This window comes from Dermacentor silvarum, chromosome 8 (genome assembly GCF_013339745.2).
Source record: "Dermacentor silvarum isolate Dsil-2018 chromosome 8, BIME_Dsil_1.4, whole genome shotgun sequence".
NCBI classification, from domain to species: Eukaryota; Metazoa; Arthropoda; class Arachnida; order Ixodida; family Ixodidae; genus Dermacentor; species Dermacentor silvarum.
In genome coordinates, this window is record NC_051161.1 from 146,020,087 (window position 1) to 146,043,090 (window position 23,004).

A 23,004-nucleotide genomic window follows, 5' to 3' on the forward strand; every position below is an offset into this window, starting at 1 on the left:
ATGGCTCAAGACAGAGCAACACAGAAGCGCGCTTGCCCAAAGGCAACTAGGCAGGCGAGCCCGTGAAAGGATGTACTTACGATTCTCGCTAGGAGGATCATGCCGGAGCTTAATCCGCTGGGTGACTTGGGCTGCCAGCCATCCCCATCGCTCACAAGTGCCACGGGCGATCCGAGGCCCGGATCCGGTTTGGCTGCTGCGGGGACTTCGCACAGAGCCACCGTTTCTGGGGACGCCGGCGAGATGGTGTCCCGCTTCTCCGCCACCAGGGAAGTGGGCGCCAGCTTGTCTTCATATGCCTGGTTCTGGTCGGTCGCTCCTTCGGAACCGGAGTTGATTGGAAGAGCCGCCTTTGGTTGGGAAGCCGATCCGCCAACGAGGACGGTGCAAGCTGACCTGGGCACCTGGCCATGGTCAGCCGGACCGTCTTTGGGATCCTGACAAATGGAGGCATGGGGCTGTCGTTTAAACTTTCGCTCGAGAAACGGTAGAATAGAATGCACTGAAAAGTGAGCTAGTTGGTTTAGACTTTGCAGATCTGGATAAATCTTTCAGCCGCCTGTATGAGAAAGATGCACACAGCATAACTAGGAAGATACAGAGGGCACAAATTGGGTTCCGTGCACTTCTTGCATTTCCCACTGCTGTCCTGTGTGAAATCTCTCATGAGGTGCCCAATATATCTAGCTATGAAAGATTTAAGCAATAAAGAAGTGGTGCTCTTTATTTTTCTTCGTTATCTTTTGGCGGCATTTAAGACGAGTTTTTCGGCAGAAATAAAAGTAAACGCATACATTCGTTTGAAATCACAAAATTATCATCATCAGCCGCAACAGCCTATATTTATGTCCACTGCAGGACGCAGGCCTCTCCCAGGGGTCTCCAGTCGCGCCTGTCATGCGCTAGCTGTTTAGAAGTTGCGCCTGCAAATTTTCTAATTTCATCACTCCATCCAGTTTTCTGCCATCTTCGACTGAGCTTCCCTTCTCTGGGTGCCCTGTATGTAACTTTACTGGCCCAGCGGTTATCTACCATACGCATTAGATGGTCTGCCCAGCTCCATTGTTTTCATCATATCATCGTTGCACAAATACGAATATCAAGCGTAGCAGGATATCACAGACTGACGAGGAGAGTGTGCTGAATGACAGAATTATCGTATTTTTGCAAATTCCTAACAGGCCTACATTAAAACAGCACCAGATAATACCAAGCACCAAAAGGCTGGTAAGAATTTTGTAATGTAATTCATGATTCATTAAAACTCTCTTCATTACCGTATGTATATGTTAACCAGATGCAATGCAAGAGATTTCTCCATATCTTAAAATGGTCTACTTAATAACGGCGTTGTTTCAGCTTGACACTTTTTATTCTCCAGCCTCTATGGATTCCTTTATGGTGGATCCACACGACGAACGGCTGCGCGAAAATCTGTTGCGCGGACGGTTATTCCGCCGCCCGTCCGGCAGCAAAACGCATCAACACGACGGAGGGGGTGAGCAGACGACCGCGCCAGAAAAACAAACATGGCGGCGGCGCCCGAAGCCTCTGCCGTCCGCCTCGAACCTATCAAGTCGTCGCCGTCCACTGTGTGGCCCGTAATTTTCAAACTGACGCTTGTATTTGTTTTAAATTTGTGTCCAGAAGCTTTGACCGCTATGTATTCGTGACGATTGGGCACCGTTTCCGAGAGCCAGGCTCAAGTTCTTGGCGTGTAGGCTTAGAGTGACCGTATTGGCTGAACATGGCGTCGAAGACGTTGCGGTGGCCCAGGCGGATCTCAGAGGCTGTAAGTTGCGCTCGTTGCCTCACTTATAGAGCAACGTAGGCTAAATCTGCAGCATTCGACTGCCAGAATCCGGATGATAAAAATAGCTCGGCATATCCGTCCGTGGGGTTCGCGGACGATGCGCGGACGGCATGAATCCGTGACGCGTAGCCACGTGATGCACCGTCCGTCGCGGAAAAGACGGATTTAGTCCGTCGTGTGGATCCACCATTAAGAGCGTGTCTTCAGGCATGTAAGTACCAGTTGGTCAATGTACGCGGGAAATGGTGCCTGAATTTCATAGGCTTGACTTTATGATAGGGTCACCTTTGCAGTGAACAACGTAATCTACACTCACTATAGGAAGAAAAATCCCGTACCATGCTAGCACCCGGAAATGCCTCTTGTGGAGCCGTCACTTTGATTGCGCGTCCCTTGTACTGGGTGCTGCTTTTGCGACGCCTTGCCAGTCGGGAGTTTGCTTCGGAATCACTAGCTGATGACCTTCTGGGTTTTTTGGCCGACGTATCAGCCGTCTTCTCCTCAGCTCCCGTGGCCACTGACTCCTTTGAGGAACTCGCTTTAGTGGAGACCTTGCCATCTTCGAGTGTTTCAAAGTGAGTCCGGGACTCCGACCCGTGCTCTGTGTTTAACGGAGAGGTCTTCGCTGGCAACGCAGAAGCAGAGAGCCGGTGCTGCCGGGGCTTTATTTTACTCGTGTGGTGGTCCTCCATACTTTGACCTTCAAACTGGATGGTTTACACCACGTCAAGATTCCGTAATGTCTCTTTTTTTTGCACGTTGTTCGGAACAGAAATCAGTGGAGGACAGAGTAGCCTGCTAAGAAAAAGGGTAAATAGTGTCCATTAGATTTTGTGCATATCCAGTTGGTATTCTTTAATATTTTCAGGTGCTGCGAACATCGAATCCAACGAACGAGATCAGTGCCCTTCTTGTTGGATCTATTCTCTGTTCTCGTTTCCGAGCTCCCTCATCATAAAAAATGTTTCATAGGACTGAAGTAATTTCATGAAGACATGATTGAAGGACGGCAAAGAGTGCCACGAAGTATTGCTGTTTAGAAGTGAGTACCGGGTGTCTAGTTTCAAGTGGAGCTAATTGGTTTGGCTTGATAATAAAGTTGTCTACCTTACATACCACAAAATAAGTGCGTGTGGGCCATGCTGCCTCCATGCACACTCAGGTATCTCGTGGCACCCCGTCGAAATTGCACGGCACTAGTATCAAATCTGGCCAATCTCAAACTCAAAATTGAAAGCAAGAACGCAGCTTTGCCTAACGAAGATGCACATCGCGCTTTATTGGTCACAAAAGCTCGCTATAGTTCAGTGCCGCCAACAATTCGGAAGTTGCATGGGCTTAACAGGAAAAGAGAGCACTTACCGACTCGTCCTTCTAAAGAACCTTCGTCTTCTTCTTCGTCTTTTGTCTTTATCAGCCGTTTAATTAACAAAGAATGACGGTGGATTGGTTATTTGGGGTTTAATAGGAAACGCAGAGTGAAGCTTAAACGACTATTTGCACACTACAAGGGTGGAGTGTTCCCTGGTCCATAGTACTTTGTTACTGCGCAATATCTTTCACTGGTATTTGAACTGAAGTTAACTCTATGAGATCGTTCACATAGGAACTGTCTAAAACGAACAAATAATTTTTTTTCAAATATTCTTTTCTTTGATGGCCTGATTATTCTGAAAAAGACTGCAGGATGACAAAAAAAGCTGTGAAATGCAGCGGTGTGCGCCAGTGGTATGTCGCCTAATAATTTGATGCGTGCTGAAGACAAAACTGATGCCTGACAAAAAAACGTAGTGGGTACAAGCCATCGAGGAGTTCTATTACCATCATCGTCATCATCATCATGACCTCTGAAGCTATCCCCAGCTCGGCTGGATGCAGCAGAAAACCTCGTCTGATGCTGTCTGAAGCGCAGAGCTGGCACGTCAGTGTTCGAGAGAGTGTGCTTGCAGGAGATCGCCTAGTCCTGATCCAGCATACTTCCGTGTTAGCTGTCAAGTAGCCGGCGGTTACTTTCTGTCGCGTCGTGCTTGACAAAGCCGGACAGGGCGTGCGGCCTGGCGCCAGACAAGCCAGCAAGGACGATCTGCACACGCACAATTTCCGAAGCTATCACTGAAGTGATCACTGTCCAATAATATTGAAATTGTTTGCCCGTTAATACCATCGTGCTCTCAGATCCGAGTATTCGTAAACTACAATAAATTTTAAAATGATTTAAAAGCACATTTGGCCCACCATTCTGAAGAGCGCGAAGAATCCAAACCTACGAAAATTTGTGCTGTAATCAAACGATCATACAAAGAAGCTGAATTTATTATTGAGTCTGCCAAGGGAGCCTCTCATAGTCCTTGGTGGAATCCAGACTGTACACGAGACTACAGACGAAGAAAAGCAGCTTGGTAGAAACTACTTGTAACCAGTCCCCCCAAAATTGGGCTGATTACAAATTTTACGCCGCTATATTTAAACGCACAGTCGCTCAATCAAAGAAGATTATGATAGGAAACACTTCGATTTCCTTTCAAATCCCAAAAACAAAAAAGCGCTGTTTAGATATATGCGAAATCGCAAAATTCTGCCACCACCAAATAATATTGACTATGTAACTCTATCATCTGATGAAATGACAAAATCCCTAGAACAGATTGCGAAAGGCCTTGAGCGTAGATTCATGTCATCTATGTCACATAACTTGCAAAAACCAGCCCTAACGTCAGACTTTAATGAAGTTACTTTGCCTGAATTAGCTCAAGTAATTCGAAACTTACCGTGTCAGCTCCAGGTCCTGATGGAATTACAGTGCATATGATAAAAATTTTATTCGAACTATCTCCTTCTGATCTCCTAAGTATTATGAACTATTCTCTAAACAACGCCTGGATACCATACGATTGGAAACTAGCTAAAGTAATCCCGATACCTAAAAAACAAGGATTAGGTTACACCATAGAAAATATCAGACCTAGCTCTCTTACTTCTAATATGGTCAAACTCATAGAGAGGGTTGTACATTACAGAATTACTGTCTGGATGTCGGATAACTTAATATTAAATCCAAATCAAATAGGCTTCAGAGCTGACTGCTCTATATGGTGTGCCCATGCTGATTTAGAGAGCCGCATACAACTTGCTAGAAAAAGAAGACAATATGCCGCTTTAGTGACATTAGACATAGCTAAAGCATATGACTCCGTAGAACATACAGTTTTACTGAATGTACTACGGAAGCATAGTGTCCCAAAATATATTATTGCGTGGTTGGCAGAATTTTTGAGATCACGAGAAATTTATTGCTTTAAGGATGGCTGCTCTTCGTCTAAATTCAAACAGACTCGTGGTGTCCCCCAAGGAGCAGTCCTATCTCCAATATTATTTAACGTATTAATGAGCTCTATTCCAGCCAGTCAGGACGTGCAAGTTTACGTTTATGCAGACGATATTGCATTCTTCGCCGCCGACAACGACATATATTCTTTATACCAAAAATTGTAGAGATACCTGAGTATGCTTGAGGTATGGCTTCAATCAATTTGCATGTCTAAACGTAAGTAAAAGCGCAATATTGGTGTTCCCACTTATGCATCCGGTTTCTGTATCTATATTTTACAATCAAGAAAACATTCCGCAGGTTGAGTCTCTTAAATATTTAGGTATCATTTATGACGGAAAACTCAACTGGAGTCCACATATAGAAAACGTGGCATCTAAGGCTCAGCGTGCTTTAGGTTTACTACGCAGACTGAGCAACCGAAAATATGGGCTACGTAGGCAAGCCCTCTTAATGATATACAAAATATACGTGCATCCAATATTGTAATTCGGCTGTGTATTGTTCTCGGGAAGCCCTGCTTATAAAACTAAGCCTCTGGTTCTATTGGAGCGTGAAGCCCTGCGCCTGTGCCTGGGACTCCCTAGGTTTGTAGCAAATAAGGTTCTTTATCAGGAAGCGCGCCTACCAACATTGCCCTGCAGATTCCGCACCTTAACGATACAAACATTTCTCAAATTTTACAGTTCTCCAATTAGACGACCTGAATATGTATTTATAAACGATCCAAACTCCTTCTTTCTTGCTCATTGGCCACGTTTTCACACCCCACAGATTATTATTGCGATAGCAATTATATGGACACTCAAAAGCAGATTTCTGCCGTCGGCGTCGCCGTCGCCGTCGCCGTGAGGTTCCGTATGACGTCAATGGAGATGAAATCATCGCCGCGCGCCGAACGCTGTATGTGCGAGTGAAAGGGTGCGAGGGACGCGCGCTTTCACGGGGAGTGAACGCACGGCGGAGAACAAACGCGCGTTCTGCGCTTTGCTCCCTTAAGGGCTGCAGAAGTAGGCGTCTCTTTCCTCCTTTACAATCACCATATATGTACAGCAAACGTGCCTTCTTCCGACGCGCGAAAGGCCGTGGGGAAGGGGGGGGGGAGAGGGAGGGAAGGGAGGTGACGTTTAGCTGCGGCACCAAGTGCCTATCTATATCAGAGGCTCCGGCAACAGTCACCAACGCCGCACGCATCTTGAGCGAACGCGGGCAAAACGCCGACGGCGTCGACAACAGTTCTGCGTGTTGCCGGTGCTGCTGCATGTCCAAGTTTATACAGCTGATAAAGCTGCTATCATTACTCCGTATAGCTCTCTACAAATTTGCTATCGCAATTGATGCTTCGCCTTTCAGGTGAAACTGCGACATCTTTTTTTTGTACAAAAGCAATTAGACAGTTCGAATGTAAAAAAATGACAGCAGATCCACGAGGTGAATGATGATGAGTGGGCGAAGCTCCGGAGGGAATCATCGGATCTCCCGCTTAAGGGGACGCTAGCACAAACGCGTTAGAAACGTGCAGTACTCTCTAGTAAGGGGGAGCGGCCACAGCGTCTTACGCAGCCATTTACACATGCCGGAACGTGCACCGCGTTTGCCGACGCCATCACATGACTGCTGAGAGAGTATACCCCCCCCCCCCCCCCCCGTATTCATAAACGCTCCTCGACTTGAACTTGACTTGCCACCGCTTTGGGCAGCGCGTTCGAAACGCGTTGAAGGTAAGGTGGAGAGGCCACAGCGTCTTACACCAGCTTCTTACACGGGCCGTAACGCGCTAGCACAAACGCGTTAGAAACGCGCTAGAAACGCGGCCTTTCGTTAATGTTGGGTATTTATAGCCATCGTGGTGCGTTTGTCCTTGTCCGCTTCGTGGCGTAGTGGGCTAACGCCGCGCGCTCGGAAGCGAGGGGTCCCTGGTTCGATTCCGCGCTACGGACACAACTTCGGAATTTTTTTGTCATTTTTCTCAGACTGGTTACACACAACTACTACTACTAGGACGGGGACGGAACGGGTGCCGCTATAAGGAGCTTCGCCCCTAAAATTCGAGACGTTATTCCATCATATGATTCAAATCAGAATTTGAAGATTGAATTAGATGAAATTTTCCCACAGAACCCTAAGTTTCATTCAGTCCGGTTATTAAATAATATGTTGCAAGATTACCTTGCACACGTACACACAATTAACGTAATAGCCACGGACGCTTCCGTGAATGACGAAAAGGCGGGCGTAGGCATTTTCTCGCTTTCGCTTGGCTGGTCATTCTCCTCCTGACTACCAGATTTCACTCCCGTATTTGAAGCTGAGCTCTTAGCAATGATTATAGCTTTCCGGAAACTCCATTTAAATGAATCCAGCGCGGTAATTATAACATATTCCCTTTCTGTCTGTACTGCGCTTACAGCTTAAACCAATTCACCGGCTCTAAAGACGTTTCAAACATTAGTTCCCCACCAGCTGAATCTTATAAAATTATTATGGGTACCAGGACACTGCGGATTACATTTAAATGAAATGGTCGATTCATTAGTGAGAGCATCCCTGAATGGACCGATACTATCGGTCCTTCCAGTGGTGGCACAAATAATAGCGATCAGATATCGGAAATATACAATTCGTAGAGATATCATGGAAACAAGAACATCATGGACTGAATTTCAGCACCTAAAATTTCCGTGGAAAATTCATTGGTTTCCATCAAGACAATCGGAAGTCATCCTTACAAAATTACGTTGTCGTGTCCCACCATTAAATTTATATTTACACAGGGCTGGTTTCGCGATATCGCCGCTGTGCCAATTCTGCCTAGAAATAGAAACCGTAGAACACTATTTTTTAATATGTCGTCGGTATAAATTACAAAGAAGAAGACTTCTTGAAATACCGCTTGCTAAATTAGGGTTAAATTTAACATCAGAATCAGTACTCACTTTCGGTGCCTCGGTATTTGGCTTTAGCCACAGGGACGTATTTGATGCCGTTTGTGGTTTCATTCAATCAACCAAACGAATAAAATTTTAAATTCCCAGTTTTACAATTCTATGAGAGATTTCAGTTTTAAATCATGGCATTATTATTATAAATTATGCTGTTCGGGAAAATAAATCTGTCTGTTGTTGTGATTACTAAATTGCACATTAACTGTAGTTTCAGAATGCATATCTAAAAGTTCAGGTGCTCAATTCTTGGCCAATCCCCCGAAGTGGGTACGAGCCATGGGCTGAGGACATCATCATCATCATCATCATCATCATCCATTTCCGAGCCGGAAAAGAGCGCAGGCGCCCGTTTCTCATCGGTTTTACTAGACAGGTGACAAAATCCTCCAATCACAAGCGGCCACGATGGCATACCCTATAGTGGCTTGACCACATTTACAGACTTCACGAAGTGACTCAATTAAAGGCCTTGTTTTTGTGCGTCGACTTGCACGGGCGCCACACAAGATGGCACTCCCTTGGAAATATTGTTCCCTCGACATGCTGCAAAAACAACCGTCCCTTAACGGGCACGTCGAAACAGCAAAAAGCGTTACACAATGACTATATAAGGCATCACTCACTATGCAATGACTATGGTTACGGAACTCAGCCGAACCGAGAGGAACACTTTAAGATTGTTCATTATCCATTGCAGCAGGTGGTGACTCGTGAGATTCAATGTCATACATGACCTGTCACAGGACAACATTGCACATTGAATGCAAAACTCGGCGGAACACATTCACAAAAACAAAAAAGAAACACATGAGTAAGAATCGCAACAATACAAAAAGTATTCCTCGCAGACGTCATTATGGACACTGAACCGTGTTGTAGTCCTGTACGACTGACCCGTCGGCCCAGTCAGGGAAACTACATTTGATAGATTTTGGTCCATGCGGAAGGCTTCCGCCGGTGCGCTAGGCTCCCAGTAGTTATCTTAACCTTAAGGTTGACAGTCAGGATGGCTACTGTCTTTGAAGCCCTGACAGCCCTGCTTAGGGGGAACTAAAAGAGCTCTTCACATGTGTAGACTCAACTTCAGTGCTAAAAGGGGTAGGCGGTTCACGTTGATTGGGTGCGGCCACTTTCGGCTGTCCATGTCGACCCGTTATCTTCCCCTCCTCTTTGCACGACGTAGTTTCCGTGGGCTCTGCAAGAGTTGAGGAGACATTTTCTGGCTGTGCTCTATTTCTATCAGTTTGACTATGATATTGGGATGCAAATTTTTCCCTCTTGGTGTCATAAGACTGTTTGGAAATAGCTGAAAATGATACGTCGTGCGAAGGGAGAGGCTGTTCGCCTGAGAGTGGGCAGCCAAACTAGCGGTGTAACCCTGCAGATGAACAATCTAAATCCGTAGGGGCTTTGATTATTCTCGGGACTAGGTGTCCGCTCTAACTTTGAGACATTCTATACACTCCCTTCACTAAATATGAAGGAGCTGTGACCTATTTTCTGTTTTACTTGAAAGGGTCCTATGCAGTTCGTCATACTTGTCCTGCGTGATCGGCATTTAAATTAATTATCTACTTGCAGTGAGGGGTACTTGGCGCCTCTAAGTTTATCGGCGTAGATTCGCATCTAGTGCTATTTGCTCTGTATTCTGCGGCGAGTTTTGGTTCTCAATGATGGGTTGCTCTCTGAAGATACTGCAACAGCTCGAGACTGAGACATGTCCTAAGTGTGGCTTGAGGAAGCCTTGCCTTTAGAGAAACTAGCAAGTTCTTGTTACTCAAGTCCAGCTTATTACGCGGTTGTCTACCATGCAAACGAATTGCATGCGAAACCCCCTTTGTTGCCTGCGGTGTGACCGATACAGCTCAAGATACTCCACAAGATCCTGCTTCACTTGATACCTTCCAGTTGTCTGACCTGCATGGCTTCCTTTAGTATTCTATTAAAGCACTCTATTATTCTATTAGAGTATAGATAGTAATTCGATTATCTACAGTGCTGAATGTCCCTTTCCTTCAAGAAATCTTCGAACTGTTTAGAAACGAATTCGGGGTCATTATTATTACGATTTCATTCAGAAATCCTTCGCTGCTGAAGGCAGATTTATGAAAATCCTTGACGTTCTGAGAGGCTATGGACGAAGTCAAACATATTTCTGACCAGCGCGAATAATCGTCCATAACAGTTACTGCATAACTTGGACTGGGAGTAATGTTAAAGGGCCAAACAATATCCATGGCTAACTTTGGCTATGGTCATCTGGTCAGGGCAATGGTTACACAGGCGCAAAGGCCTGTTTGGCTAACTTATCAGCTACCTGACATCTGAGACAATTTGCAAATTGGTACAAATGGTACAAGGCCCGCGATAGCGCCTTCTTTTGTAACCATCCATTACTGAGCTGGCTGATTACATTAGTTAAGGTAGGGTAAGAAGCTGTAGAAGCCTGTACGATTGCCTTGTCGACTACTGAAAATACTAGCGAGACAACGTCATCTCCTTGGAGGCCAATATTATGTTATTCTACAGTTCGTCTGGACAGCGTGCCTGGAACATAATTTTCCGTGCCTTTACAGTACTGCATTTGAAAATTGCAGTACAGTAGCCGAGCTGTACACCGAGAAATGCATAGTGATCGGCGACTTGCATCCCTGGTGGAGAGCAAAGTAAGTAATGCGTGTGTGATCCGTTCTGAGTGCAAAACGTCTACCCAATAGGTACCCGTAAACATGCCATTTTGCACAAGCAAACAAGCAGGCTAACGCTTCACGCTCCCGAAATGAGTATTTTCTTTCAGCGGGGGGCAGAGCACGTGACGCAAAAGCAATTGTGTGGAGCTGTGGCCCTTCCATTTGCTATAGGACAGCGCCTAATCTGATGTCAGAGACTTCGATGTTGTCTATTAAAGGTAGTTCAGGGTGGAGAATGTGCACAACTAAGTTGCTTGCCAAACGTGCTTTAAGCTGGCCAAAGCTGTTTTGAGTTTGAACTGTCCGTTGAAATGCTTGGCCTTTTCGGAGCATTTTTCGCAACGGTTCCACAAATTCTGAAATATGATGCAGGAACTTTGCTTAGTAGTCTGTTTACCATAGGAATGACAGTAGAGACCTTATCTCCCGAAGGAAGGGGGGGGGGAGGGCAATAATTATGGTCCTGGTTTTTGATTCCATAGGGGATAGACGTTCGGCTGATATGTTGTTCCCCAAAAATGTTAGTTGTGCTTAAAAATTTCACCGACGCTTACGATACTCCCTAATGCGAAACTTGAGTGCAGCTGTATAAGTGTTTCATTTTGCGATATGTTAGCTAGCGCGGACAATCTGTCTCGTAAGGCACGTTCCATACGGAGCGAAGTGTACCGCGACTGCCTCGCTAATCTGGAGATTGCGAGAGCCAGCGCGTGGGTGACGCGTGAGCACGATTCACAGAAGCCGCCAGCGACAATGCTACCAGACCACGCGCGCTACCCTGGCGCCATCTCGCAGCCATCATCGCCGCACTACGCTTTTCTTCTCACGCTTTCGCCATACCCTCCTCCACGTTCAGCTTCGCATCTTTCATCCCCCGCTGCAATCCTTCTTCACTTTCATCTTTGGGTGTGCTCGTTCGCTCGGTTACGCCGTCGCCGACGCTGATGCCGATCATCGCCACAGGAACGGGTGTATAAGAGCCGCCATCGAAAACATTTATCATTCACCTTCATCCATGTGTTGGAGATGCGACATAGCACTTCCTTCAAGCTGGGATTGTGCTCGGACTTTGTCCTACCCCGCACTAAAATCTCATCCAAATAGCGAGGACAACCCTTTAATACATTTGACATAGGCTTTTGAAATGTAGCTGGGGCAGAAGCTAATACAAAACAGACTCTTTTAGATCTAAACAATTCATCACGGGATATGAACGTGGTCAACTCACGACCCGTTTCTGCAAGTCCCACTTGATGATGATCATAATCATCATAAGCCTACATTTATGTCCACTGCAGGACGAAGGCGTCGCCCTGCGGTCTTCAATTACCCCTGTCTTGCGCTAGCTGATTCCAACATGCGCCTGCAAATTTCTTATTTGCATCACCCCACCTAGTTTTCTGCCATCCTCGAGTGCACTTCCCTTCTCTTGGTATCTAATCTGTAACTCTTATGGTCCACCGTTTATCTATCCTTGGAATTACATGGCCTGCCCAGCTACATTTATTTCTCTTAATGTCAGCTTAATGTTTGATCGGCTATCCCCGTTTGCTCTCTGATCCACAGCGCTCTCTTTGTCTCTTAACGTTAGGCCTAACATTTTTCGTTCCATCACTCTTTGTGCGGTCCTTAAGTTGTTCTCGGGCTTCTTCGTTAACCTCCAAGTTTCTGCCCCTAAGTTAGCACCGGTAGAATGTAATGATTGTACACTTTTCTTTTCAATGGCAGTGGTAAGCTCCCAGTCAGAATTTGGCAATGCCGGCTATATGCACTCCAACCCAATTTTATTCTTCTGTAAATCTTTCTCATGATCTGGGTCCTCTGTGGCTATTTCACCTAGATAAACGTACTCCTTTACAGACTCTGGATACTGACCTGTGATCCTCAATTTTTGTTCCCTTTCCAGGCTATTCAACATTATCTTTGTCTTCTGCATAATAATCTTCAACCCAATTCTCACACATTCTCGATTAAGGTCCTCATTCATTTGTTGTAATTCGTCTCAATTGTTGCTGAATAGGACAATGTCGTCTGCAAACCGAACGTTGCTGAGATATTCGCCGTTTATCCTCACTCCTAAGCCTTCCCAGTCTCATAGCTTGAATACATGCAGTTAATAGCATTGGAGGGATTGTGTCTCCTTGCCTGACCCATTTCTTGATAGGTAACTTTCTACTTTTCTTGTGGAGAACCAAGGTAGCTGTGGAATCCTTGTAGATATTTGCTAAGATATTCACGTATGGCTCCTGTACTCCTTGATTACGCAATGCGTCTAGGACTGCTGGTATCTCTATTCAATCAAATGCCTTTTCATAATCTGAAAGCCCTATATTCACGGCCCAACTATAATTGGCCGCGCCAACTTTATCTTCTTTGGAGAGAGAGATGCTTGCCCTCGAGTCCCTTCGTCGTCGTCTTTAGTCGTCACAATGCCTCCCTTTCAAGAAAGCACCGTCGCGATGGTTTATCGTGACGACGCCAGGATCTGTCCACGCGTATGCTGAACTGATTTCATTCGGACAAATAAGGCTTCATCCTGACGACGTGCACAATCTCCGGTGTATGCCGTCGACGCCTTGAGGAATGTGGGCTAACGGAAACGACTTCATAGTTGACATCGGAGAGACGTCGGAAGACATTATATGGACAGAAGTACCGCCTCAGTAGTTTCTCTGAAAGGTCACGACGGCAAACAGGAGTCCAGACCCAAACTTTCTCTCCAAGCACGTAGGAGACTTTTCGGTGGCGAAGGTTACTGCGCCCTGCATCGTACTCCTGCTGCCGACGAATACGTATACGTGCAAGTTGTCGGGATTCTTCAGCACGCAGACTGATGTAGTCAGCATCAGTTTCGACGCCATCGCATGCATCCATGTTCATGCGGCAACATTGCGTCGAGCATGGTTGTGACATCGCGACCGTTGAGAAGGCGGGATGGTGTCATCCTCGTTGTCTCTTGTTGAGCCGTATTGTATGCAAAGGTGACATACGGCAATATCTCGTCCCAGTTTTTATGCTCCACATCAACATACATGCAAAGCATATCCGCAAGTATCTTAGTGAGGCGTCCAATCGTTTGCGGATGGTACGCCGTTGCTTGCCGATATGTAAATTTCCTTCTCATGCTCAGGATCCACTGTGAGTAATTGACCTAGTAAACGTACTCCTTTACAGGCTCTATAGTGGCTGACTGGCGATCCTGAATTATTGTTCCCTTGCCACGTGATAATACGCTGAGGTGAAGTGCAGTTTACAGAATCATGCGGCTCTGGCAAGTAGCTGTAAGAGTTCCTCCGTATGCGGAAGTGGGTAGCCATTGATGATGGTGGCTTTGTTAGGCTCCGGTAAGTCCACACACACCCGGAGTGAGCCGTTCTTTTTCACCTTTACCAGCGGTGACACCCACTCCGATGCGTCGACAGGTTCGATGATTTCTTCGCGTTCTAGGCGGGCGAGCTCATCGGAAACCAGCGGAAGGCGTCTCATCTTGGCACTGACAAGAGGAACATCTGACCAGCGGTTGATCTGGTAGACGTAGTCCTTGACAAAGCTGAGTCCTCGTGAAACCTAAGGTTCAAATCTTGGAGAAGTATTTTCTGGGACCTCGAACGGATGACAAGTGGCGTTAAGACAAGTAACGTAGCCCCCCCCCCCCCCCCAATATTGATTTGAAGTTTCTGTATGGCGTCAATGCCGAGCAGTAAACATCCTTGTTGGGTTACCTAAAACGTCATCGTTGCTTGAGCATCATTGTACTCAATTTCCACTTCAAAAGTGCCAAGGGTGGGAAACGACTTGCCAGTGTAGTCCCGAAGACCCAGAGCCGACGAAGGCAAAATGCAGGCGCTTCCAAAATACTTGAAAAAATCTACATTATTGGCCAAAGATACGGCAGCGCCCGTGTCATGGAGGAGAGAGAATGTATTTCTTTTAAATGTTATGTCGACCGTTATTTCCCGTTTATGCGGTGGCAATTCTATGGCCTGAATATGCGGCGAGTTCCGGACGACGTGCACTTCTTCCACAGTGGGAACACGTGCCCGTGACGCGCTGTAAGGACGAAGCTATAGGCGGTAAACTACTGCGAAGTGGCCAACTTTTCCAGAAGTATTGCAGCAGAGATTGCGGGCGGGGGAATTTTTTGCGTTACCGTTGTGCTTTGGAGAGCCCAAACGGTAGCAGGACGGTCGGCGACTTCCTTCCTTGGCGGCACAGTCTTGAGGCTGAGAACAAGAAGCTGCGTAGTTACACGGGACGCCGTCTTTCTCCCGACCGGCCGAGCGGATGCCCGACGTTTGGCGGACACGCTGAATACCCTGAGTCCGAAATTCCGTTGTAGGCTCGTCCATGCCATGAACCGGTGTTCGCGTATGAGCTGCGTTCGGTTGTGGCACAGCATCGAGGACCTTTCCGCTGTCTTCTGTCTTGGCCAAGGTGTCCGTCAGGCCAGCGTTCAAGAACCGTTCAAGAAATTCGCAAGTCAACGCAAGTTGTTTGACCGCTACTCATACTGCGAGAACAGTTCGCCCGGCAGTGAAGTCTTCTGTAGCAATGGTGTCGCTCGACGATCAAGTTCGTTGTTTCATCGAATAGCTGATGAAAAGTCTTTACTTGTTGCGCGTACTCGTCCAGTGTCGTTTGTTCCGCGCGTTGTGCGGACGTTGAAACTGCTGGTTGATAACGGAGGCTGTAAAAATTCATTTGTCGCGTCGGTGACGACGTCCGCCACCGCTTGCTGTTAATTTTCTTTGATGCAGTAAAACCTTTGTCCCTCTGCTTCTGGTATCTAGAAACATGGCTCCAGTCCTGCTGTTCTGCCCCGGACCCACCGCGGTAGCCCTTGTCTATGGCATTCTGCTGCTGGGATCGGGATCGCGGATCCGATACGGATCGCGGCGGTCGCATTTCCATGTAGGCGAAATGCAAAAAAACGCTCGCGTGCCTAAATTTAGGCACACGCTTAATATTCTCAGGTGGTGAAAATTAATCTGGAGTGTTTCTGGCATGAAATACCCCATAATGTATAAACATTCGTGGGGCCGCAACATTTATATGGGGACGGTTTACCAGCGACGCTGTTTAGGCTGCATACTTGGGCTGCATGCATTATGAAATCTTACATTTTCATCATATCGCACCACACTACGCCGACACCAGCGCCGCCGCCGTTACCGCACCTCCCATGTATCTGCCGCACCCACTGCTGCAGCCGCGCCGGCAGAGAGAGAGAGAGAGAATTTGTGGCTGCGAAGAGAAATAGGCGCTATTTTCTGCAGCCCTTTAGGGAGCACGACCCAGCGCCTTGGGGAAGGGGAGGGGGATATAAAGAAGAAAGAAAAGAGAACTAAAGGTGAGAGAAGGTCGAGGCGATTACACAGCTCTTGACTGTCAGCGGTAGCCAGGCGGCGCATTCACAATTTTCACGACAGCCCAGTGTCCTCCAGGAACATGGGAAGATGCAGGAAGGTGGAGCCGTGGTGCGGGCCAGGAAAAAGAACCTGCAATGCTGAGACCGTAGGGAGTCCCAGACGTCGGAATGATGCGTAGAGAGAAGCCCTTTTTTGGAGAAAGCGCGGCAAAAACAAAGTTGACGGTCGATTGTTTCCCCCTCTCCTCACGCTAAGCAGGCCAGGGATGGAGCCAGGCCTTTGCTGTACCTCCGGGAAGCCATCCAGTAGTACACAATCCGGGGGCTCAGCGGGAGAGACCACTCCTGTCTTGTTAGGCCGCGATCAGGAAGTGGACGGGGAGGGCGACCACTGGCGACGCGCTGATCCGGGTAGAGCGACGTTGGGTGCCGCTGCAACGTGTGGCTTGCATGTTGAAGGCAGCTACAGTGGGGCTGACTGTCACAGTGGCATGGTGTGTTGCCTTTGCAAATACGTCCTCAAGGCGACCTCTCTGCCTTGCTTCAAATAAACCTCTATCTCTCTCTTGCCAAAGCCTCAGCCTCCTTGTTGCCCTGGACGCCGACGTGAGAGGGGAGCAACTGCATCAACAGCTTCAAGCCACTTGAAACAACGGTACGAAGCTTTTCCGCTAGCAGGGCAAGGCCAAGGCCGGCGGTCTCCGGTCGACGAAGAGCCATGAGCGCCGTTCGCGAGTCGCAGAGGATCACTGCCCGAGAATTCGGGGGGTCCTCCGCTAGCAGGTCCGCCAGCCGCCTCAACAGCTTACTGCGAAAGGCTGCCGGCACCCTCCCGAGCGCTCGAGGGCAGGGATCACGCAGGAGGCTGTGGCAGATCTGGAGTCTGCGCAGACGGAGCCATCCGGGTAAATATGGAGATGTCCGTCCAGCCGGTCCTTCAGCAGGAAAGCCGAAGCCTGGTACATGGCGCAGGGTGGGGACTGCCTATTCGCGAGTCCCTCCAGTGTGCCATACACCTCCAAAGGAGATGGGATGCGCGGGACGCTATAACCACAGAAGCGCAGGCCGCCTGCACAGGCGCCGTCGCCACACTCATTCCCCTCTCTACCCTCTCGCCACGAACGCTATATCCTCGAGAACCCCTCGACAAATAGTGTATTGGTACGCCACTTGAGGGTGACTTCGAATGGTGTGCCGTCTCGATTATGTTGTTTCTGAATGCTTGGTAAATTCAAGGCATCAATGTAAGAAAACATCCTTAGAGACCAGGGATTCAGTTTATACATAATTATTTGCTTTCCAAAAACGTTGCTTCTTCAACATGAAAGACGACGCAAATTGCTCGCATTGTTGGTCCCACCTGCTTTCTTGTTCTATCGCCCGCTTCTTAGCTTATGCCCTGTTGGAGTATGTGGCATTATCGGGTATCGTCATCATTATCATCCGCATAACCACCACCATTATTACTTCATAGTGGGTATGTGCCATCAGTAGAAAAGATTCGAACCCCACCGAACGAACTCCGAACCTGTAAGCACTCAACCAACATTGCAAAAATGGATCGTAACTCGCAACGCCTGTAGTTTCTCGAGTTGCTTCGTACATATGAAAGACGAAGCAAACTCCGTCGAATTGATGGTCCCGCCAGCTTTCTCGTTGTTCTGTCGCGCGCTTCTTAGCTAATGCGCTCTTGGGATTATGTGGCATTATCGGGTATAAAAATCATTATCATCCTCATGACCACCACCAACATTATTTCATGGTGGGCATGTGCCATCAGTAGAGAAAATTCGAACCTTATCGAACGAACTTCGAACCGGTAAGCGCTCAACCAACATTGCAAAAATGGATCGTAACTCTCCGCGCCTGTGATGTCTCGTGTAGCTTCGGACATATGAAAGACGAAGCAAACTCTGTCGCATTCTTGGCCCCACTTGCTTTCTCGTTGTTCTGTGGCCCGCTTCTTAGCCAATGCTCTGTTGTGGGTATGTGGCATTATCGGGTATCATCATCATTATCATCCTCATAACCCCCACCATTATTACTTCATAGTGGGTACGTGCCATCAGTAGAGGAAAATCGAACCCAACTGAACCAACTCCGAACCGGTAAGCGCTCAAACGAACATCGCAGAAATGGGTCGTAACCCTAAACGCCTGTGGTTTCTCGCAGTAGTCATGAGAAGCAGCGATGTCGGTACCTGTAAAACATACAATTCTACACCAAATACCTATACTTGCTTCTCTTGTTGAAGGTGCAGTGTACCAGTGCGTGCGAATGTTCCAGCTAACATGCTGTATTCAGCTTGCATACTGTCGTTCATACGTCACGAGGTGCACTGGAGTCATCAGAACATAATCTTCCTTTTATGGCAACGGTTTGAACATTTAAGAAATACTTGCTTGGCATTCAGGAGGGAGACTTACGTCTATCCTTCCTGTTCTTCATATTTGATGTGTTTTAAAATAGCTGTGCCCATGCAGATGCTCTCTAGCGATGGTGTAAATATATAGTTAAAGAATGTGTCCATTATTTTGTACCTACCAGCATAAAAACAAAATAGAGATATCCTTCGAAATATTGCTCTACGCGGCTGATATGAAGGGAACCTTTGAAAACAATGAAGTAAGGAAAAACGCTAGCTAAGGGACAGCTCATTGAAATACGAAGTATCTACTATATTTAACTTGAACGCCGAATTGCGCACAATGAACAATATTATGTTGTATTACTGCCCCAATTTACTTCCAAATCTCCTGTCAGACTCTTGTGGGTAAGCGCTCCTATATGGCCTGGCTATGAGATATTTTGCATCGATTGTAGTACAATCCATGACAGTTCAAAAATAGCGAGTGCATTTTGATCACTTCCAATTCGTTTACGCTAGCCATAATGCAGCACCATGTTTTGATTCCCCCTTACAAATGATACCGGATCTTATTAGCAAAAAAAAAGACATGCATACCAAGAGGCCTGTGGATCCGACATCTCTTATGATGTTTTGAAAAGATAGAATAGCAAAATACTTCCGCAATCTGTTTTTTTTTCATCTTTGCGTCAGTATCATGTCTCAAAGAGTGGAGTGTGGTTAAGGTAAATTTTACAAGTAGAAGCATACGTGGCGTCTAAAATTACTGTTTAAATTTAGCGCAGGGCGAACACGGTTCGGTGTGGTGTGAGCGATGGGGTCTGATTTTTGCCGACATGTCTACGACGCTGTAGCGGACTGACATGACCCAAACATTTTCAAATAGCAGCTTCATTTATAACTCACACTTTTGGCATTCCTTGCTTGTTCACCGTCACTACTACTTATCTCTGTATTTATTTTTTGTTGGGAAAGACCTCACAAGCCTACCAAGAGGCATAGGGTGAGGGGGTATATGGTACAATATATAACAAAGTGCAATAGGTAAAATATATCGATGCATGCATGGACCTATTGGACCTATTGACACATGATAAATTGACACGAAACTTAGAAATTTCCATATTGCAGAAACCAGACAGAAGTTAAAAAAAATAAAAGGAAATGAACTAGTAAGCATTGCATCAAAACCGCAAGAAGAGAGAAAAATTAGCCGTGGTTGAACGCAGTTAAACCAAGTTTGTCGAGGGGTAGCACGGTTTTGCTTGCTTTGAGAAAGGAAACAGACGCTTCTCGGCGCGGCAGCAGCAGCGAGCGAATTGACCTTCATGCTGTGTCTCGCTTCAACCCGAAGTAAGCATCAAAAGCACAGCGCATACGAAGCTAAAGCTACCAACACTCGGCGCACTTTGTCCACATCGCAGATCGCTTTCAAGATATGGGCGCTCACGCGCGGCGTATGCAGCAGCCGCCGGTAATGACAGGCTAAGTCCCAGTTTGACCTTGGCTGAGCTTCAAGGTCAGATTTAGGGAACCAGGTGTTTGTTGGGTTTGTACTTGGAGTAGTAGAGCTATCTCTCTAAAATTTACATTGCGCTGCGACTCAACAATAGGTCCAATGAATGGCGTCGAAGCACCAACTTTTGCGACAACGGTTGGTGTGCTGCGTTTCTGCTACACAAAAACGGGTCTGATTACGTGCTCGTATCGCAGGTCGCGTCGTTTCAGCCATGACTACATACAGCCTGGTGGTGCCCAGGGAGTACGGCTACGTGGTGCTCGTCGGGGTGGGCTCCACCCTGGTGAATGCGTGGCTCTCCTTCCGCGTCGGAAGAGCGCGAAGGAAGTACGACGTCAAGGTGGGCCATTCCCCCTCTCTCTGTTTCTTGAGACGTGCTTTTGTCTAAAGACGGTGACTGCCACTCCTGCAGAGTGAATCTCGTTTCAGTGACGTTTTAGGCAGGTTTTTGAAGCGAAGGCTTCTTTGCCTACCCTCCCGAGGTTTGGCATGTCGGCGTCTTTGTCGTCTATCTCGCTAAGTAGAATCTCTCGTTCAATAAAACAAGAAAACTACATGCCGATGTTCTCTTTCGAGTTTTGGTCCAATAGCTCGGCACCCTGGTGCTCTACTTAATTTGTTCGGTGTGTACCGTTATATTCTGTATTCTGTCCTACAGTCAACAAAAAAAATATTACGAACCATGAAATCTCAGAAAAAGCTGAATATCTTCGCAGCCTCAAAACGCAGCCTGGTATTTGCATTTCTGGCCTCGACTAGAATATGCTAATAACATTGTCGCATACAGTTTTACTGGCTACTGCTACAGGCTGCTCGGCAATTGAACATTTTTTTAGATTCCGTGGTCCGTAAACTTTCTTGGCGGACTGTGCGTGTTTTCGGTGTTTGAGTGCCACAACGTGAAGATGAGCGAAGCGTTTCTCGGTAAATACATATCGAACTTCGTTGTCCCGCTCGCACTTGCAAATGCTCGTTAAACGTAAACATTATTGCTTAAAACGCAAATTAACCTTGTCTAAGCATATGGCGACAACGCGTGGGATCCGAATAATTTTATAGCGCAGCTCTTAGGTGCCCATTCCTGAGTTGAGCATCGGCGTTGGCGTAGCCGTGGGAAAGCGTGCGTGCCACTGCTCGCGCGTTTGTCGTCATCGTCTTGCACAGCTGGCTCCGATGCCGCTCATCAAGCCCGTGTTCCCATACTACCCCTCCCTTAGCGAAGGCGCTGACGGCACTGGCCCACGGCCAGTCGGTGCGGTGATATCGCCCAAAACATTCATTTGCCTACATCGCTAAATGAAAACAGGTATCGAACTGCGCTAAAATTTCGCATTAGGGAACATTGTAATCGTCGGACATTTTTTCCCAGCCACGCGCAAAAAAATCTTAATAATACTGATCCCACTTTCGAGAAACTTCGTACAGTACATATGTATGAACTTCTTGTTTTCTTGTTTTGAGCGGGAAAAGAAATACTGTCGACCGGCAGAGTAAACGCTCGTTGATAGGTACGGAGCCCGTTGGGCGCCTCAGTTCGTTTTCCCGCCATGTTAAGCTTTAATACTTAACAACCAGCCAACCTATTAAAGCACTGCTGTAATGCTGCTGCGTGTGTGCAGTGGCCAAGGTGGCTCGCACTAAATTGGCTGAATTAGAGCGCATGAATTTAAAACCGCAGGAAAACATGTAGTCGCACGCGCGATCACGCGCAGAGTGGTACTTAAGTTTCTCGGCATTCTTTCCGAGTTTTTCACTGTTCTCATTAATCACGTGGGCCAGATTTGCTTTTTCTTCATTCGTTGTGGTCACGTATTTTTGCAAAGGTGGATACAGCATGCGAGACGAAGAAAAGAAACACAGGCTGTAAATTGAGTGCGAAACTCTTTAAAACTGAAGTAATTGGTGTAGCGTGTAACGACAGCTATGTGTTTGGATATTTTATTGCGATAGCAATTATATGGACCTTCAAGCGGATTTATGCCGTCGTCGTCACCGTGAGGTTCCGTATGAAGTACAAGGGCGATAAAATCGTCGCCGCACACCGTATTTGCGAGTGAAAGTGCGCGGGGGACGCGCGCTATCACGGAGAGCGAACTCATGGCGGAGAGCAAATGCGATTTCTGTCGCGCGATAGAAGTCGCGTGGAGGTATGGGAGGGAGGGAGGGAGGGGGGAGGGAGGGGGGGGTGATGCTGTGCTGCCGCACCAAATGCGTATCTTGCAACCTGGCGCAAGGGGAACTGGCCACTCAATCTCCCACGTGAAAGGAGGAAAGCGGGAAGGCAGCGTGGGAGGGAGGGGGGGCAGCTTTTACTCTGCTGCTTGTACTTTGCGCCGATGCGGGCTGTCACGCGCACTGTATCCTGGAAGCGATCTTCACACGGATCTGACCTTTGTAAGCGCTGTGCATTCGCCGCTCAGTTTCCGTTGAAGCGATAGACCGCACAAACCTTCGCTCGCTGCGGCGGCTGCGCTTGCTGCCAGCGTTTTGACAGTGGTTGTCTGCGGTCATCGAGTGTGATCTCTTCATGTCTGCTTGTGCGCGCTGACACTACGCTTGTTAATGCAGTTAGTAAGCGAATGTGTCGAAGTTTATGCAGCCCATAAAACTACTATCCCTACTCCAAATAGCTCTGTACTAATTTGCTATCGCAATTGATGCTTCGCCTTTCGGAAGAGACTGCGACATTTTTTATGGATTCCTCCAAACCCTCTCACTGCATAAATCACACTACCCTACTATAAACATGTGAGGCTTGTCTTGACGCTTTTTCTTTTTAAATTATTCGAAGGGTATCTTCAATACTGCACGCATCAAGTAGTTTACGCTCCTTATTTAAAACCGCTTCGCACAGGGGTGTCACAAGGAATTATATTGGGGCCTTTAGCTTTATCGCATATATAACAATGATTTAGTAACTATTGACAAAGACGGCATACTTATTTTAATGAGTAGATGAGACGACTATACTGT

General features: G+C 47.1%; 1 protein-coding gene across 1 annotated transcript in view; it reads left to right on the forward strand.

Annotated features, from left to right (window-relative positions):
• The first annotated feature begins 20,242 nt into the window (after window positions 1-20,242).
• The window catches only part of LOC119462870 (microsomal glutathione S-transferase 3), a 28,673-nt gene continuing 25,911 nt past the window's right edge, over window positions 20,243-23,004 (forward strand). The window contains exon 1 of the mRNA XM_037724073.2: window positions 20,243-20,371. Coding sequence (XP_037580001.1) covers window positions 20,243-20,371 — 129 coding nt within the window. The remainder of the gene's footprint in view (window positions 20,372-23,004) is intronic.